This window comes from Micromys minutus, assembly GCF_963924665.1.
Source record: "Micromys minutus genome assembly, chromosome: 32".
NCBI classification, from domain to species: Eukaryota; Metazoa; Chordata; class Mammalia; order Rodentia; family Muridae; genus Micromys; species Micromys minutus.
Window position 1 is genome coordinate 16,978,894 of NC_137967.1, and position 19,060 is coordinate 16,997,953.

General features: G+C 51.9%; 2 protein-coding genes across 3 annotated transcripts in view; both read left to right on the plus strand.

Annotated features, from left to right (window-relative positions):
- The window catches only part of SPTBN4 (spectrin beta, non-erythrocytic 4), a gene marked incomplete at both ends in the record, with an annotated part of 84,879 nt that extends 69,891 nt beyond the window's left edge, over positions 1-14,988 (plus strand). Inside the window, 14 exons of one of the 2 annotated variants that reach the window (XM_080908988.1) lie at positions 270-548; positions 641-771; positions 1,945-2,149; positions 2,968-3,348; positions 4,833-5,077; positions 5,942-6,080; positions 6,169-6,253; positions 6,810-7,006; positions 7,784-8,403; positions 9,786-9,855; positions 10,388-10,680; positions 12,041-12,214; positions 12,360-12,402; positions 14,830-14,988. In XM_080908988.1, the coding sequence (XP_080765114.1) occupies positions 270-548; positions 641-771; positions 1,945-2,149; positions 2,968-3,348; positions 4,833-5,077; positions 5,942-6,080; positions 6,169-6,253; positions 6,810-7,006; positions 7,784-8,403; positions 9,786-9,855; positions 10,388-10,680; positions 12,041-12,214; positions 12,360-12,402; positions 14,830-14,988 (3,021 nt within the window). Of the gene's footprint in view, positions 1-269; positions 549-640; positions 772-1,944; positions 2,150-2,967; positions 3,349-4,832; positions 5,078-5,941; positions 6,081-6,168; positions 6,254-6,809; positions 7,007-7,783; positions 8,404-9,785; positions 9,859-10,387; positions 10,681-12,040; positions 12,215-12,359; positions 12,403-14,829 lie in introns of both variants that reach the window. The other variant, XM_080908989.1, reaches the window with a different exon arrangement.
- A 1,319-nt stretch (positions 14,989-16,307) lies between these two features.
- Positions 16,308-19,060, plus strand: part of SHKBP1 (SH3KBP1 binding protein 1) — a 13,232-nt gene continuing 10,479 nt past the window's right edge. Inside the window, exons 1-6 of the mRNA XM_080908159.1 lie at positions 16,308-16,421; positions 16,646-16,699; positions 16,825-16,870; positions 16,983-17,056; positions 17,492-17,550; positions 17,813-17,893. Coding sequence (XP_080764285.1) covers positions 16,336-16,421; positions 16,646-16,699; positions 16,825-16,870; positions 16,983-17,056; positions 17,492-17,550; positions 17,813-17,893 — 400 coding nt within the window. The 5' untranslated portion in view covers positions 16,308-16,335. The remainder of the gene's footprint in view (positions 16,422-16,645; positions 16,700-16,824; positions 16,871-16,982; positions 17,057-17,491; positions 17,551-17,812; positions 17,894-19,060) is intronic.

Below are 19,060 nucleotides of genomic sequence, written 5' to 3' on the forward strand. Positions count from 1 at the left end.
CTGCTGTAAGTCCAGGAACGTTGTATCTCCCAGCAGCCCTCGCAAAGGGCCCTGGCTAACATCTCCAAACTCGACAGTACAGTCAGTTTTCTCACTGACTGCATTTTGTCAGAGCCGGGTTTCCCATCTCCAGCATTAGGATATATGAATGAGTGCTACGCCGCCTGTGGCAGGGGATCAGAGGGTGTCCTTTCTAGTTCAGTGGCCCAGCTACCCGCAGAGGGGATCGTGGTGAAGTCTCTGATCTCCATCCGGCGTCTCATCCGCAGGGCCTGCGGCGGGAGATCCAGGCTCACGGGCCGCGCCTGGAGGAGGTGCTGGAGCGCGCGGGCGTGCTGGCCTCGCTGCGCAGCCCGGAGGCCGAGGCGGTGCGCCGGGGCCAGGAGCAGCTTCAGAGCGCCTGGACCGGACTGCGGGAAGCGGCCGAGCGGCGGCAGCAGACGCTGGACGCCGCCTTCCAGGTGGAACAGTACTACTTTGACGTGGCTGAGGTGGAGTCATGGCTAGGCGAGCAGGAGCTGCTCATGATGAGTGAGGATAAGGGCAAGGTGCGACCGGAACTAGGGTTCAGGGAGGTCGGGGACGCCGGAGCCAGCGGCCCGCGCTCTGCGAACTCATCGCAGGCGCCTTGTGCCCTCAGGATGAACAGAGCACCCTGCAGCTGCTCAAGAAGCATCTGCAACTGGAGCAGGGCGTAGAGAACTACGAGGAAAGCATTGCGCAGCTGTCGCGCCAGTGCCGGGCGCTACTAGAAATGGGACACCCAGACAGGTGGGTAGGTGGGGCGGGGCCAAACGGGCAGGGACAAGGCGGGAAGGGTCTCTCTATAGCTAGGATTGAGTTAAGAGTACCAGAGCTAGGCTTGATGGAACATTCATGAATTCCCAACACCCAGGAGACGGAGGCAGGAGGATTGCCGCAAATTTGAGGCCACTGTGGTCACTAGAGAAGAGTTCCAGCCCAGAAAGAGTCACATAGCAAGATCTTTGTCTGAGCGATAGAGACACATAGAAAGAGACAGAGAAAGGTGTCTGGGAGGACTGAAAATCTGTAGTGCTGAGGTCAGAGTGTGGGCGGAGCTGAGCCTTCTTGGCACAGCTGGATCCAGTAACCTCAGAAATCTAGGGGGCTTGGGAAGGGACCGCGGATCAAGACCCAAGTGCAGAAGCCTGGATGTTAAAGCTGAAGGTGGACCTCTTGGTTGGACCGTGAGGGAGGGAATTAGACCCCGGCCCACAATCGTTGGACAGCAGCAAGGAGCCAAATGGCGAATTAGCAAAGCCATTAAGAGTTGCTGGGAGTTCGTGGGGGGGGGGGGTAGGGGTAGGGCTGGAGAGATGGCTCAGTGGTTAAGAGCACTGACTGTTCTTCCAGAGGTCCTGAGTTCAATTCTCAGCAACTACATGGTGGTTCACAATCCTCTGTGATGAGATCTGATGCCCTCTTCTAGTGTGTCTGAGGACAGCAACAATGTATTCATATACATAAAATAAATAAATAATCCTTGGCTACACACAGAGAATTTGAGGCCAGCCTGGGGCAAATTATACACACACACACACTCACACACACAGACACACAAAACTATCCATTCAGAAAATTTGAGGCCAGCCTGGGGCAAATTATAAAGACACACACACACACACACACACACACACACACACACAACTATCCATTCATGGTGGATTCAGTGCTTAGCACAATTTTAGTTATTGATACTATGTTACTATATTATTTTTAGTATCACTTACACTGTTGTTATAGCAGTGAGCTCTAGACTGGCTCTTTGTGAGATTTCCAGAAAACAGCCGCACCAGGGGGAATCTTAAGAGATAGGACCCTGGCAAAGATTCGGGAGGAAACAGTCCGGCCTTAGAAGGGGGAGGTTACAGGTGCTCCCAGAAGTCTCAGAGGGCTCTCTCTTATCCCTGTCTCCGCCATCAGTGAACAGATCAGCCGTCGTCAGTCCCAGGTGGACCGGCTCTACGTGGCACTCAAGGAGCTGGGCGAAGAGCGCAGGGTGAGCCTGGAGCAGCAGTACTGGCTGTACCAGCTCAGCCGCCAGGTGGACGAGCTGGAGCACTGGATCGCCGAGAAGGAGGTGGTAGCTGGCTCACCGGAGCTGGGCCAGGACTTTGAACATGTGTCGGTGAGGATTCTTACAGATGCCATGTCTTAGTTACTTTTCTGTAGTAATGGCAAACTACTGGAACCAAGGCAAATGGAAGAAAATGTTTAGTTGGATTTAGAGTTTCAGAGGGTTGGAGTCCGTGATGGACATGGTGGCAGGGACAGCCAAGGGCTCACATTTTGATCCAAAAGTGAGAGGCAGAGAGAGGTGCACTGGGAATGATCCACGTCTTTTGGAACCTCAAAGCCTGTCCCCAGTGACAGACTTTCTCCAACCAGGCCACGCCTCCTCATCCTTCCCAAACAGTTCCACCAACTAGAGACCATGTATTCAAAAATATGGTCCTAAAGGAGCCATGATCATTCAAACTCCCACAGACTAACAGTACTAGCAGCCACTGTGTATGTAGGTCTCTGAGCCTCCTTTCTAATTATTCTACCCCATGCCCTGAAACATGTGTATTTATATATTGTAAAGGACTCGTGGCACCTGAGGTGAGAGCTGGTGAATCAGGAGTTCCAGTTATCTTTGGCTGTATAGTAAGTTTTAGACAGCCTTGGCTCTCTGAGACCCCGTCACACACATACACATCCGAAAACCAGGCATGGTACACTCAATGCCTAGCATGGTATTAGTTATTAATACTATATATCATATTTTAAATATTTACTATATTATTGCCACAAAATGGCCAAGAACTATTAGAATATTATTTCATTATAGTGATGATTATCATCATCATTTGCACCTGTCACGTGGTAACAGGTTGGAGGGGGCTGAGGTACCGTCACCCACTTTGCTGTCTTTTCTCATCCCATCTTGTGTCCTGATCGCAGGTGCTACAGGAGAAATTCTCGGAGTTCGCCAGTGAGACCGGAACCGCAGGGCGGGAGCGGCTGGCTGCGGTCAACCAGATGGTGGATGAACTGATTGAGTGTGGCCACACAGCAGCGGCCACCATGGCTGAGTGGAAGGACGGTCTGAACGAGGCCTGGGCTGAACTGCTGGAGCTCATGGGCACTCGAGCCCAGCTGCTTGCTGCCTCTCGGGAGCTGCATAAGTTCTTCAGCGATGCCCGAGAGCTTCAAGGGCAGATCGAGGAGAAGCGGCGGAGGCTGCCGCGCCTGACGGCACCACCAGAGCCCAGACCCAGCGCAAGCTCCATGCAACGGACGCTGCGAGCCTTTGAGCACGACCTGCAGCTCCTCGTGTCGCAGGTGGGGTGGTGAATGGGAGGGCAGACAGCCGAGCAAACCTCGGCTGTGGAGTCGGCAGGCAGGCAGTGGTCTGGGAGGGCAGACAGCCGAGCAAATCTCGGCTGTGGAGTCGGCAGGCAGGCAGTGGTCTGGGAGGGCAGACAGCCGAGCAAACCTCGGCTGTGGAGTCGGCAGGCAGGCAGTGGTCTGGGAGGGCAGACAGCCGAGCAAACCTCGGCTGTGGAGTCGGCAGGCAGGCAGTGCACCGAGAAAGCAGTTTGGGGACAAGAGGAAGCTGGGCAGAGAACAAGCGAACTGGTTGTGCAGTGCCAAGAGATCCAGTCGAGACAGGGTGGCGATGCTGAAACTTATTATTTTAAAAGTTTAAAAAGGATTTATTTATTATATATGAGTACAATGTAGCTGTCTTCAGACACACCAAGAAATGGCATCAGATCCCATTACAGATGGTTGTGAGCCACCATGTGGCTGCTGGGATTTGAACTCAGGACCTCTAGAAGAACAATCAGTGTTCTTAACCACTGAGCCATCTCTCCAGCCCTTTTTTTTTTTTTTTAACAGTCTTATTCTGGCTGCTATGTAGACCAGGCTGGCCTTGAACTTGCAGTAAGACTCCTGTCTGTTTCAGAAATGGCATGCTCTAAGCTGGGCAAAGTAGCGTATGCCTGAAACTTTAGCACTTGGGAACTAAGACAAGAGGCTTGTCAAGAGTTCAAGGCCAGCCTGAGCTACAGAGTGTGACCTTATGTCCAAAAAAAAAGTTGTTTTATGTGATCTAGCAGACATAATTTCACACTTCCTGTAATGCCAGGAAGTTCCCGAGTTTGAAGTTAGCCTTGAGTAGTGAGACCTTGTCTCAAAACAAAAATTGAATACCTATTTGGAAACTCGTAGGAAACTAGTAGGTCTAATGTAAATGGAACAAGAAAAAAAATTTTAAAAAGGAAATTATGTCAAATGGACATCAGGGTGGAAAGAGGGCTCCTGGGAATATCAGATGGCTCCGAGAGAAGAGAAAGGTGAATCGGTAGGAGAAAGTAGGTGACAGACACAGTAGAGATAGGGTTCTCAAATAAAAAGTCGAAAGAAACCCGGTATAGTAAAGATAAAAGCTGGAAGACCTGTAAGACAGTAGAAGACCAGGCAGCGAGACCTAAGTAGGGAAATGAGTCTTTGAGAAGTCTGAGAGCCTTGGGGAAGAAAGGAGGTGGAGCCTTGGCCACGTGGATGGGGAAGATAGGGAGGGCTCTGAATTGTGGCGCAGAAGAGGGGAGAACCTGGGCCAAAGGGGCGGGGTAAAGGGAGGAGCCTGAGTTACCTGAGCTGGGGAAGGAGAAAGGAATGAGCCTGGACCGCTGGGGCGGGAAATGCGGAGGGGCATGGTTTACAGGTGGTGGAAGAGGGAAGGGTGGAGGTTGATTCCTGATGGGTGGGCGGAGCCTGTGCCAGCGCTCGAGGGACACACGACCTGGCTTGCCCTTCAGGTCCGGCAGCTGCAGGAGGGGGCAGCCCAACTGCGGACCGTGTACGCGGGCGAGCACGCCGAGGCCATCGCCAGCCGCGAGCAGGAGGTGTTGCAGGGCTGGAAGGAGCTGCTGGCAGCCTGCGAGGATGCCCGTTTGCATGTCAGTTCCACGGCTGACGCCCTGCGCTTCCACAGCCAGGCCCGCGACCTGCTCTCCTGGATGGACGGCATCGCGGGCCAGATCGGGGCAGCTGACAAACCCAGGTGCTTCTTAACCCTCTTCCAGACCCCCCAACAGCCCCTTCGAGATTAGAAACGCGAGTGGCCTAAGCACCCCTGCCACATGCTGTTCAGGATGCTTACTCACTTTCTCCCACAGTAGTTCTGGGTCTGTGTCCAGCAAAAGTCAGACCTGAGCTCAGCCTGGTGGCTCAGGCCTATCAACCCAGACATTCAGTAAGCTGAGGCAGGAGAAAGAGTTCAGGGCAAGCATGAAGTAACTAAGCAAGACCCTGCCTACGGTAAACAAAAGATTTGAGGCTGTAGCTCAGTCGGTAGTGTTTGCTTGGCATGCAGGAGGCCCTGGGTTGCATCCCCAGTGTGGAATAAAAACCAGGTCTGGTAGCACATGCTTGAGATCCCAACGCTGAGACGGGAGAGGAACCAAAGTCATCTTTTACTACCTACTGAGTTTGAGGTCAGTTGTGCTACATGAGACTCCCACATCAAAAAAGTAAACAAAAAACATTTTTTGAAAGTTTTTAGAAATTAGATGCAGAGGTGCACAGCTGTAATTGCCACCCTTGGCGGGGTGTGGGGGGGTAAGACGAAAGCAGGAATATCAGAGGCTTAGAGTCATCTTTAGCTACATAGCATGTTCCAGGCCTGGAAGAAGAGAGAAGGAAGACTTGACATCCTAGATATACCAAACCAAAAATCTGGTCCCTTCGACTCACTGAATGAATGAAGACCCTGGCTGCTCAGAACGGGGCCAGACAAGGTTGCTGTCCCGACATTCTGTAGAACACCAGTGCCAAGGATTCGTGCTCAGCAGGAGCTGCATCTAATTAGGGGTCCGGGCTAAGAGGGCCACACACAGCTTAGGTCCCCGTCCCCTGCCCACTACAGGGATGTGTCATCCGTGGAGGTGCTTATGAACTACCACCAGGGCCTGAAGACAGAATTGGAGGCTCGCGTGCCTGAGCTGACAGCCTGCCAGGAGCTGGGGCGGTCTCTGTTACTCAACAAGAGTGCCATGGCTGATGAGGTAGGGGAGAAACATGGAAGGGGGACCCTGCTCTGCTCCTACCTTTTGCACACCCTGGTACCTTGCTCACCCACCCACACATTCCCAGATCCAGGCACAGCTGGATAAGCTGGGAAGCCGGAAGGAGGAGGTGTCGGAGAAGTGGGACCGTCACTGGGAGTGGCTTCAACAGAGTAAGTGACATCCTGGACAGGACGCAGTGGGCATAGTTGAGAATGTCTAGCTGAGGGCAGAGGGTCCCACGTGACATGAGCATGCTTTTCACACCAAACCTGGGTCTTCAGAACCAACCCTGAGGGCAGATCACTGGGGGTGTGTGGCTCAGTTGATAGAGTGCTTGCTTAAATGCTCGAAGCCTTGGGTTCCATATCTAAAACCTCATAAAACTGAATGTGGTGGCACATTCCTGTTGTCCCATGACACCCTGTTTCAAAGAAACAAAATAGCCCCGTTCCTACAGTAGAGCTCAGCGGGTAAAGTCACTTGCTGCCGCGCCTAATGATGTGAGTTTGATTCCTGGTATCTCCTTCCTTGGTGAAAGGGGAGACCTGGATCTCATATAACCGTCCTAATACACCCACAATAAATTCAATGTATTTTTTTCAAAATAGCCTAGTCTCCGTTACTTTTAAAGCTGGACTGGGAGTAGCCCAAGGGGATGAGAGGCCCTCACTCTAGGAAAAGATCTGAGGCTCTCCTAGTGCCTCATCTCATGTGCCCGCCCCCTAGTGCTGGAGGTACACCAGTTTGCTCAGGAGGCCGTGGTGGCTGATGCCTGGCTGACCGCTCAGGAGCCGCTCCTGCAGAGCCGGGAGCTGGGCAGCAGTGTGGACGAGGTGGAACAGCTTATCCGGCGACACGAGGCCTTCCGAAAAGCAGCTGCGGCGTGGGAGGAGAGGTTCAGCTCTCTGCGGCGCTTGACCACGGTCAGACCCCAGATCCCGCTTCCCACCCGCGGTCCTACTGTGTCTGACTGGCACGGCAGCTCTGAGTGTGGGCAGAAGTAGACATAGATCTTTACTGGGCTCCAAGTGAGAGGCAGAGGAACAGGCCTGTAATTGATGATTAATAACCCGGAGCGGGCCAAGATTTACGATGAAGAGGTTGCGGCTGGGGAGATGAGTTGGGGTGGGGGTAGGGCTGGATTCTGGATTTCCGGAAGCCCCTTTTGCAAAACAAAGGTCTGGTCTTGACACCAATCGGGAGCTTTGGAGAGTAACGCGAATGACCGTCTTATTGAGGGGAGCCTGTTGGAAGATGCCCTGCAGGTGGAGATCAGAAAAGCACCCAGAGACGTGACTTGTAGTTGTGATTGTGGTGGCACACACTAGTATTCCCAGCGTTTGGGGCTTGGAGGCAGGAGGATCAGAAGTTAGTTCAGAGTCACTCTCAGTAATGCTGAGTTCGCAGCCTGTCTGAGCTCTCTGTAGTTCCCCCATGACATACTCCACAAAACAAAAACCAAACAAATGAAAGGGGGGGGGGAAGGAAGGGGAGAGACAGAAACAAACAGAATCAAAAACAGGGAGCCACGGAGAGTGAGGTCCCTACACCTCTACAAAAACTATGGGTGTTGGAGGAAAGAAAAAAATCCTGGTTCTGGGTGGAACTAAGTTGGGCGGGGTGGGGGGGGGTGTTCATCACCTTCTCGAGCGGTTCCCTCCGCCCCGTTCCCCAACCTGACCTGACCTTTCTACCCCCAGATTGAGAAACTCAAGGCCGAACAGAGTAAGCAGCCACCCACCCCCTTGCTGGGGCGAAAGTTCTTTGGGGACCCCACAGAGCTAGCGGCCAAGGCTGCGCCCTTGCTGCGTCCAGGGGGCTATGACAGGGGCCTGGAGCCTTTGGCCCGCAGGGCCTCGGACACGCTGTCGGCGGAGGTGCGGACCCGGGTTGGGTATGTGCGTCAGGAGCTCAAGCCCGAACGTCTCCAGCCGCGCATTGACCGGCTGCCGGAGACCTCGGGGAAGGTAGAACCGGCGGCCCCAGCAGCCGCAGCGGTGAACACGACGGACACCCCTGGAACTCCGGCGGTGACGGAGCAGGTCCGGCCCCGGTCGGAGCGCCAGGAGTTGGCTGATCGTGCGGAGGAGCTGCCACGGAGACGAAGGTCAGAACGCCAGGAGTCCACGGATCAACCAGAGGAGGCAGCGCGGAGGCGGCGGCCTGAGCGCCAGGAGTCCGCAGACCACGAGGGGCCGCACAGCCTTACTCTGGGTCGCTATGAGCAGATGGAGAGACGGCGCGAGCGGCGGGAGCGGCGGATAGAACGACAGGAGTCTAGTGAACAGGAGACTCCCACCAGAGGAGAGCTGGTCAAAGGGTAAGACCTCCGTGACCAGGATGTTAGAGAAGGGGAAAGCGGAGGCAGGGGCCAGAGGGCTGGGAGGAAAACTGCCTTATCACCAGATAGTGAAGATCCAAAACATCTAGGGCTGGGCGAAGAAGCCCAGGGGACTTGGGAGCTCAGGGGGTATGTACGGAGAAAGACAATAGGATGTTTAAAAGCCTGAAGCCACCAGCTTGCTCTGGTTAAAACTCAAAGGCCTCATGATGCAAGTGTGTGGCCCCAGAACTTAGGAGTGGAGGTGGGCAGGGTCCCAGGCCATCTGCAAGACATACTGAGCACCAGGGCTACCTTTGAGGGATGGTCTCTAAAACGGACAAGGCGTGCCGGGTGTGGTGGCCTGTGCTCCCATCCTTTGGAAGGTAGAGGCAAGAAGAACAGCAGTGAGAGCCTATCATTAAGCTGGGCTGCATGAGACCCTGACTCTCATGTATGTGCGTATGTGTGTATATACATAGACATATACATATTCATACACACATGTAACATATACATACATACGTATACATACACACACACATATATGATGATGGGCCCTGAAGGTGGTGGCACACGCCTTTAATCCCAGCATTCAGGAGGCAGAGAGGCAGGTGAATCTCTGAATTTGAGGCCAGCCTGGTCTACAGAGTGAGTTCCAGGATGGCTAGGGCTATACAGAAAAATCCTGTCTTGAAAAGCAATATATGGGCTAGAGAGCTGGCTCAGTGGTTAAGAGCACTGACTGCTCTTCCAGAGGCCCTGAGTTCAATTCCCAGCAACCACGTGGTGGCTCACAACCATCTGTAATGGGATCTGATGCCAGTAAACAAATCGATAAAACTTTTAAAAAGAAAAACACTACACACACACACACACACACACACACACACACACACACATATATACATAGCTGAAGAGATAGCTCAGTAGTTAAGAGCACTTAATGCTTGTTCTTCAGAGGACCTAAGTTTGGTTCCTGGCACCCACACTGGGTGACTCGTGACCTCTTAGAAGTCCAGCTTCAGGGGAATCCAATACCTTTCTCTGGCCTTTGCAAGCAGTAGGGACACATGTGGTTCACATATATACATGCAGGTAAATCAGTCATACACATAGATAACCCTAAAAAAATTCAAAAATAAAAATATTTTAAAAGGTCAAAAAAAAAAAAAAAAAAAAAAAACCCTTGAAGAGAGGGATTTGGTTGTACATAGAGTGGCTGTGTCAGGAACTCCCACGGTGTGTGAGGCACACACGTGTGAGACTGCTGAGTGTCAGAGGTGTCAGAGGTCTGGTTCGGAGACTCCTATGTCCAGCCAAGGCAGAGGTGTAACGAAAGGCCCGGAATCTCACTCTGTGTTCTGTCTCTTCATCTCCAGGAAGGCCACCCTGGCGGATATTGTGGAGCAACTTCAGGAGAAAGAGGCAGGCCCAGGACTCCCTGCTGGGGTGGTAAGTTGAACAACTGGGATGGGTGTGTATAGAAGCCCTCTTAGTGGCCAGGATCTCAGAGACAACCATTACCCAGGCCCATCCTTCTTCCTGGAACTTGCGGTCAACAGAGGCCCCTTAGAAAGATGGCACCTAAGACCCAGGAGGTTTATCTCTCTCTCCATGCACGCACACATAGTAGACCCTAACCCCCCCTCCACCATCTATTTTAGACTTCATTTCTCCAGGCTTGTGGGGTGCCCGTTTTCTTATTAATCTCGTAAGATTCTTCATACAGAAATTCTATGCACTTTCTACCCCTTTAGACCCTGTTCCTCACCTCCCTATCCCCAGAATGCCAAAGTCTAAATTGGAATGACATAATCAAAACCTATAGGGTCCTCTCAGCCCCGAGGGTTCTCCCATGTTTCTCTCCGAGATAGGTGGCCCTAAAGATGGATGGTTCCCCAAGGTCCTCAGGTTCCTTGCGACAGGATGCCCCCCTGTCATCATGCACAGTACCCCTCTCCCCCTCCCTTCATTCACACAGCCGTCGCTGCCTCAGCCTCGCGAGCTTCCCCCTGGTCGCCTGCCCAACGGGCTAGAGCCGCCCGAGCGGACACCTCGGCCCGATCGGCCGCGGGCACGGGACCGGCCCAAGCCGCGCCGGCGGCCACGGCCTCGAGAGGGTGGTGAGGGCGGGGGAAGCCGGCGCTCGCGCTCCGCCCCTGCTCAGGGAGGCTCCGCCCCCGCGCCTCCGCCTCCGCCCACTCACACAGTACAGCACGAGGGCTTCCTGCTGCGCAAGCGCGAGCTCGACGCTAACCGCAAGTCGTCCAACCGGTGAGCGCGTGGGCGGGGCTTTTGGATGGCTTGGGCGCCTGCTCTGGGTATTTGATAAATGAGTAGCTGGGCTGGAGGAGGGGGCGGGACTCAAGTTCAAAGCCTCCAATCCGTGAAGTGGAGAGGCGGCCAAAGCTTTGAGTGTCCAATACCGAAGGGTCTAGAGCTGAGATGGGAGCATGACAGGAATGCCACTAACCTTAATAAATTGGAAATCAGTCTCAGCAACCAATCCCAGATGGCAAAGGAGCAAACTGGAGGTAGAGTCTACTCTAGATGATTCTAATGGGGTATGAATTGGAGATGGCATCCAATCAATGATCGGGATGGATTCCCCCACCAAGCAACCCTCCAGCCATTATATTTTCAATGTGGGTGTGAAAAGGAACAGAGCCCAAACTAAGGACCTAATGGAATGTTGGAAGTTATCTCAGTTATCCAGACGAGACGCTTTTTTCTTACACTAAGTTATATTTCTTTTTGTGTTGGGGCGAAAGCTGTGTGTGAAGTCAGATGACAGCTGGTGGGAATCGGCCCTCTTCTGCTTTGTGGGTTAACCTAGTATCACACTTAGGTTGTCAGGCTTGGCTGCAAGAGACTTATTTGCTGAGCCTTCTCCACTTTTGGAGTGAATTTTTTTTTTTCCAACCGAGATTCAAAATGTGGCGTAGAGCGAAGACCCAAGACATGAACAGGGCAGCTTCGGACTTGGCTGGTGGAGATCATAGTGGTTTTTTTCTTGCCTCCAGATCAAGGTGGCAATGAACAGGGGCCCCTTCTGTATGTTATTTTTGAATCTTCTTCCAAGATTGGGGCTCTGGCTGGCAGACTAGATCTTCTTATTCCAAACTGCAGAGCAGTAAATCTTCCTTGGAGGAACTTGGTGGGGGAAGTGAGAAATAATGAATGAAACAGGGATGCTTGAAGGTAACGTGTGGGAAAACGAGACCAATGAATGAAGCAAGGGCTTGTAACAGAGTCAGGACTGGGGATCAAGCCATGCTCTTACACTTTACTATTGAGACATACCTCTAACTCCTCACTAGAGGATTCTGGACGAGGGCTCTGCCTCCTGCTAAGCACTATTCCTAGTCTTGAAGCTTGTGTCTTGCTTTTGGACCATCAATGTGGGATGAGATAAGAAAGGTCTAGCCTGGGTAAACTCTTGGTTCCGAGAGCTTTGGCCACACCTCCCAAAACAGGAACCGCCTTATAGAAGAACAGCCTGGCATGTGACTAAGTAGCTAGGACAAAGGACCAGAGGCAGGAAGGTCCAGAGTAGCAAGGCCCAGCACACACTCTATAATGGTAATGATATAGAATTTGTACTTCTGCCTTAATCACCATCTCGTCACCCCAGGTCATGGGTGAACCTGTACTGTGTGCTCAGCAAGGGGGAGCTGGGCTTCTACAAGGACTCCAAAGGCCCAGCATCAGGGGGCACACATGGTGGGGAGCCACTGCTCAGCCTGCACAAAGCCACCAGTGAGGTGGCTAGTGACTACAAGAAAAAGAAGCATGTCTTCAAGCTCCAGTGAGTCCCCACAATGGGAAGAAGGGAGGGGGTCCCAGCATTGTTTCATTTCCTCCCGTGGACTCTTGGTTCCCTTGAAAGACAATGGGTGACGGGGAGAGGGGTTGGGTCCCTCAAGATACCTGAAGTCCTGTGTCTCCTGCAGAACCCAGGATGGCAGCGAGTTCTTGCTCCAGGCTAAAGATGAGGTAAGGTCTGGTCCTTCCACCCTCAAGGTTGATCTCTAAGTGGCTTAGCTACTTGGGTGGTTTCTGAATCAAAGCAATGGGCTATAGAAGGAACCACACAAGCCAGAGTTGTTACAGGAAGGCAGTGAGAGCCCCAAGGACCTTAGTGAGTCGGGGATCATGGGGAGGGATCCAGGGCAGGTGCTAGCTAGGCATGATAATTAGGTCTATCTTCTTTGCTATGACCAGTCATAGGGCCAGAAAGGTGATAGGTGCAGTGTAAAAAGGAGGGATGTAGAAGGTTCTAGAAAGGTGGCTCAGTAGGTAAGAGTGTTTACAGCTTTTCCAGAGGGCCCAAGTTTGGTTCCCCAGCACCCAGGTCCAGCGGTTCACAACTCCCTTTAACTCCAGCTCCTGGGGATCTAGCACCATCTTTTGCCCACGGAGAACATATATACACACATGGCATATATTTCCACAGGCGCAATTGAAACAAAACAAAAGGAGTGAGCAAGGTTCAGTATGTTTACCTTCTGTAATCTTAGTTCATGGGAGGTAGAAGCAAGAGGGTCAATCCTGGATTATATAGTGAATTTGAGGCCACCCTAGGCTACCCTGTCTTAAAAAAGGGAGGTGTGTGATCCTCATAGATATAACCCAGAGGACGAAATTGCAAAGCCTTAAGACAGGCAATTGCAGGGTGACAGCTGAAGTGAGGCAAATGACCCCAGAAAGGTCCCCCGCAGCCAGACTTCTCAATGTTGGAAGCCATTCAGGAAAGGATTTTATCCTGAGTGTGCTGGGGTGTGGGTAAGAGGGCAAGTCAGGGTTTTGAGCTAAAGAGGGTGAATGTGATGTACAACAAGCATTTCCTCATTGGAGCTAGAGAAATGGTTCAGTGGCGAAGAGGGTTTTTGTTCAAGCCCGACACAATCTGGATTTCAACATCTGTATTCAAAAAAATTTTTAATTAAAAAAAAAAAAAAGACAGTCATGGCTGTCCGTGGACTTACACAATTCCTTAGTTGTAGCAGTAAACAAAGACAGGAGGCTCACAGGCATTTGGTAGTGAACTGGTGCACTGGGAGACCCTGTCTGGAGGGATTTGGTCTGGGAGTGGGTCTTCTTCTGGCTTTCACACGTGTGCACCGTACACGCTCCAACAAACAGTCTCATACCCCACCATACAAAGAAAAGAGTTGTTGGGTTCTTTGCTTTGTTTCTGCTTCTTGTTGTCATTAGTTTTGAGACAGGGCTTCTCTGTGCCGCCTTGGCTGTCCCAGAACATCTACATCCCTCTGTAGACCAGGCCAGCGTCAAACTCAGATCTGCCTGCTTCTGCCTCCCAAGCGTGGAGCTTAAAGGCATGCACCACCATACCCGGCTCCTTTGAAAAAAAAATTTTTAATTTATTTATTTCATGTATGTGGTACAATGTCGCTGTCTTCAGACACACCAGAAGAGGGCATCAGATCTCATTACAGATGGTTGTGAGCCACCATGTGGTTGCTGGGAATTGAACTCAGGACCTCTGGAAGAGCAGCCAGTGCTCTAACCACTGAGCCACCTCTCTAGCCCTGAAATTTTTTTTTTAAAGACTTATTATTTTTTATTTTGCTGCATGTATACATGTGTTCTGCATGGCTGCCTGGCTGCTCCACCAAGGCCAGAAGGTGTAGCCCCTGAAACCGGACACACACACACACACACTAGTGAGCCTCCACATGGGGTGCCTGGTTCTCTGGAAGGTTCCCAGCCAGTGGATCCTAATTCAGGTTTTTTTTTTTTTTTTTTTTTGAGACAAAGTCTCCCTTTGAAGTCTTGGCTCTCCTGGAAAACTATGTAGACCACACTGGCCTCAAACTCACAGAGATCCTCCTGCCTCTTCCCCCACCGCCCTGCCCCAGTACATTTGTATTTGTGTTGTTTGTGTACATACATGTATTGATGAATATGTGTGTCGCCACACGTGTGCTGTGCCTTGGGTGTGGAGGTAGAGGACAATCTTCCCGAGTCAGGGTCGTGGTGATGGGATACTCACTCTTCATTAGGCTCCAACGTGCCTCAATTCACGTGGTAGGGCCTTCTTGCTGGTCCAAAATAACTTATTTCAGGGCTTCTGTAAAAATGAAGTAAGTCGGTATGTGGAAACTAATTAGTAAAGGACCTGGTGTCAGGGCTCTGCAAGCTCCTGCTCAGTACTTCGTTTGCATTGTTTATATCTGCTTCGCGGGTGGGGATAATCTCTGCTTTATAGATAATCCTATTGGTTAGGTTTAAGTGAATACATCCACAGACGTGCTTAGAGAGGAGTCTGGTGCATATACAACTGTTCTTTTTATCCTTACCGTCAGCGTTATACTGATCACGGAGGAAGGTGAAGCTAGGGAGGGCGGTGTGGTTGAAATTTCTCTTCCAAATACGGACTTGTCCTGCTTCTTCCGCCAGGAGGAGATGAATGGCTGGCTGGAGGCCGTGGCTAACTCCGTGGCAGAACACGCCGAGATCGCCCGATGGGGCCAGACACTACCTACCACATCATCCACAGATGAGGGTAACCCCAAGCGTGAGGGCGGGGAGCGTAGGGCCAGCGGGCGTCGGAAGTGATTCCAGGTACCCGCCCCCTCCCCCCTTGGAGTCTGACAAGTCTCCTTGACCCTCCTCTTCTCTGCACCGTGGACACAAAGACACCTTCTCATCCGCAAGGGCAGGAATATGGCTGCGGATGTGCCAAGGTGGGCCTGGAATAGAAGGGACTTCTGCACTCCAAGAGGTGGTGGTAGGGGATGGCTGTCCCTATAGCCATATCTCGGTCCCTTCCCGCTCGTCAACCCCACCCCAGGTGCTGGGGCTCCATTCTTTTTATGCAATAACTGAGCTTAGTGGGGACGGGCAGGGAGCCAGTTGAGCCAAACTCCCTGCCCAATCGTCAGATCCTGCCCCAAGAAGCTGGAGGGGCGAGGGATCTAGGAGGTGGTGATTTGTTGGCCTCCTCTCCGCCCTAAGGATGGACAACGGGGGCGCTGGTGAGGTCCCCTGGACCATCCAGGGTGCTAGGGGGTGGGGAGGGGACACACTCCCTCCCCGCCTTTACCTCACTTCCAATGCTGCCTTGATCTGTCTGGGAAGAGGGAGGAAAGGGGCCCTTAGCCCCTGTACTCCGCCATCTCAGAGCCATGCAGTTAATTCTTGACTTAGTTTATTTTTGCAAAAACCTAGACCTTCTTCTCCTCCCCTCCCCCTCGCCCCGCATCCGCGAAGGCTTTTAATAGGAGGGGAGTCAAAGTTTAAAACTGTCTTCCTCTTTCCTCCCCATTCCAGCTGTAAATGCCACTTCCCGAGGGGAGGGGGTGGGGAAGCCCTCCCCCTGCATGCTTCTGGCTGGAGCACCTCCCTGGGAGTCGGAGGATCAGGGTTACAGGCAGCCCCAGTGGCTGCTTGGAGAAGCCGCCAGGGCCGGGGGGTGCGGGGCGGTGTGGCAGGCGCACACTGTATGTACCTATAATAAACCCTTTTGGCTTTGACGGTCTACGCTGGTTTGTTCGCGTACCTGAGACAGGGTTGGAGGGTGGGCTGATGTGGGGGACGGGGCTGCGAAGACAGTCTCCTAGACTCTACGTATGCCTAGGCATTGGTATGGGCTCATTCCAAGGATCTGCGCACATAGTCTTCGACGAATCGCCTACATTCGTTATATATTATGCCCAAATAGAGGAACCTAGAAAAAGGGAGAAGTTACTAAACCACCCAAAAGGATCCCCCGAGGTGCGCCCCGTCGAAGCCAGGAAAGACCTCCCCTCTTTAAAGAGTCAGAGAACGTAATTGCGAGGAGCGAGCTTTCTGTCCAATCGTCGGTGGATTCTGGAGTCTCTAGACCAATAAGCAAAAGGCAGAGGCGGGGTCTGTGCACACCCGGAAGTGGGTGCAAGCCGGCCGGTTTGCCGGGGGTGGGTTATGGCTGTCCCGACGACCGCAGCGGAGGGGGTCCCGAGTCAGGGAGCACCCGGGGAAGTGATCCATCTGAACGTAGGGGGCAAGCGGTAAGTGTGGGAGATCCCCGAGGCCCCATCCTGTGGGACCGAGGCGGGATGCCCGCCTCTTCTGGGGGTGGGGGGGGAGTCTCTGTCCATTAAGAGTTGCTCCGCCTCAAGCTGGAGGCTTGGCGCTTGGATAAAAAACGCCAAAGGAGAATGCGTGAATCCCAAGGGAGGAGGAAGCGGTCCTCACCTCTCCTTCTGTTTCCTCTCCGTACCTCACCGCCCAGATTCAGTACCTCTCGCCAGACGCTTACCTGGATCCCAGACTCTTTCTTCTCCAGGTGATTAGGAGAGCCAGTCTGGGGCGAGGGTAGGAGGGGATGAAATGGGTGTGGGGAGACCCATTTCTACCCTACTACCTCTGCAACTCGGCCCATGACACCCCCTCGGTTTCCCCTTCCTGTAGTCTTTTGAGCGGACGCATTTCAACCCTGAAAGATGAAACCGGAGCTGTGAGTAGGACTAGATCAAAAACAGGACCCCGGGTGGGAAGAGGGACAGGAGCTTCTACTTCCTCCAGGTCTTTTCCATGACCCCCACCCTAACCCCCACCCCACCATGCAGATCTTCATCGACCGGGACCCCACCGTCTTTGCCCCCATCCTCAATTTCCTGCGGACCAAAGAGTTAGACCCCAGGTTGGTATGGGTAAATGGGTGAGTTCTGCCACCGTATAGAATGTCTCCTCAGAAAGTAATTTTTTTCCATTTTATTAGAATTATTGATCATTTTATATTCCCTCTCTTCGAATACACCCAGACATTTGCACCATTCCAACATCCTTGTTATCTAGATTTTTCAAAAAGTATTTCATGTATTTGTCTGTTGGCTTGGGATGAGGCCTTGCTCTGTCCGTGCTTGCCTTGAACTCAGTCCGTAACAGGCTAGGCTCTATTTCCCGTGTCCTGGACCGGCAAGTATGCACCACCCTCAACCTCCCCTAGAATCTTATGCCTGTCGAAACCAGCTAGGCTTCAATATTCTCTGTGCAGTTTCTAAACCCTTTTCCTCACAATGCGCTACTCACCCGCATGCCCTAGATTTTTTACACCTAAGTCTCTTTTATTACCCAGGGGTATACATGGTCCCAGCCTCCTCCACGAAGCCCAATTCTATGGGCTCACTCCACTGGGTAAGTGAGAGAACTGAGCCCCCTCCCCCCAGCCCCCAGCCCCAGTCGGGACTCTCAGTTACTTCCTGAACATTCCCTCCCTCTTTGACTTTCCCAGTCAAGAAAACTGTTGGGTTAGAGCTAAGAACACTAGATTTGGGTGGGTCTAGCTCTGAAGAAGGGGGTTGGGGGAGGGGACAGTTCTGTGGAAAGACAGATGGGGATGGGGACAAGGGTCTGCCTTAGTTTCCCTCAAGATGAAGTTTGAGTCCTTTCCTTGCAGTTCGTCGCCTGCAGGTAAGGGAAGAGTTGGATCGATCTTCCTGCGGAAATGTCCTCTTCAATGGTTATCTACCTCCTCCAGGTGGGCACTCCCAATCGATGCTAGGGAGGGGGAGATTGGGTTAAAGACTACATTTCCCACAAAGCTTCATCCTTTAGGTATTTGGAGCCCTGAGGTGCAATGGGAGTTGTAGTTCTTTATCAGAAGTTTGGAAAGGAAATAGGAAACAGCGTTTTCCATGAAGCCCTGCAACAGCCAGTTCTCTTTAGAGCTCAGAAGGATACACTAGAGCTTGATGGGAGTTGTAGTCTGAGTTTTCTTAAGTTTTGCCTCACTCTTAAATTAATTAAAATAAAATTAAATTAAACTTTATCATACTAACTTTATTGAATTCTACTTTGGGGGTGGGGATGGGGATTCTATGATACAGAGTCTCATAGCCCTGGTTGTCCTGAAACTCACTATATAGACCAGGCTGGCCTCGAACTCAGAGATCTACCTGCCTCTGTCTAAGCCCTTAAGATTAAAGGTGTACACCACCACACTTAGCCATCCACATAATTTTTTGAGGCAAGGTCAAACAAAACAAACCTGAAATCCACTGATTGGCTAGGCTGGCTTGCCAACCAAGTATGAGGACCCACCTTTCTACCTCTGGGGGGAGGGGTGTCCAAAACTTAGTTCTTAATGCTTTTATAGCAAATACTTTTTTTAAAAAAGATTTATTTATTTATTATATGTAAGTACACTGTAGCTGTCCTCAGACACACCAGAAGAGGGCATCAGATCCCATTACAGATGGTTGTGAGCCACCATGTGGTTGCTGGGATTTGAACTCAGGACCTCTGGAAGAGCAGTCAGTGCTCTTCACTGCTGAGCCATCTCTCCAGCCCCCTGTCTTTACTTTTAAAAATGTTCTTACATTTATTTATTTATTTGTTGGTTGGTTGGTTTCTCAAGACTGGGTTTCTCTATGGAGCCCTGGCTGTCCTGCAGCTTGCTCTGTAGATCAAGCTGGCCTGGAACTCAGAGACCCACCTGCCTCTGCCTCCCAAATGCTGGGACTAAAGTTGTGTGCTACCGCCACCCGGCACATGTATTTATTTCTTGGGCATGTGTGGCAGGGAGGGTGCGTGTATGGAGATCAGAGAACAACTTGAAGGAATAGATTCTCTCCTTCCACCACCCATGTCCCAAAATCAAAGTCAAAATTGCCTGTTTTGGCGACAAGCACCTTCACTCACTGGG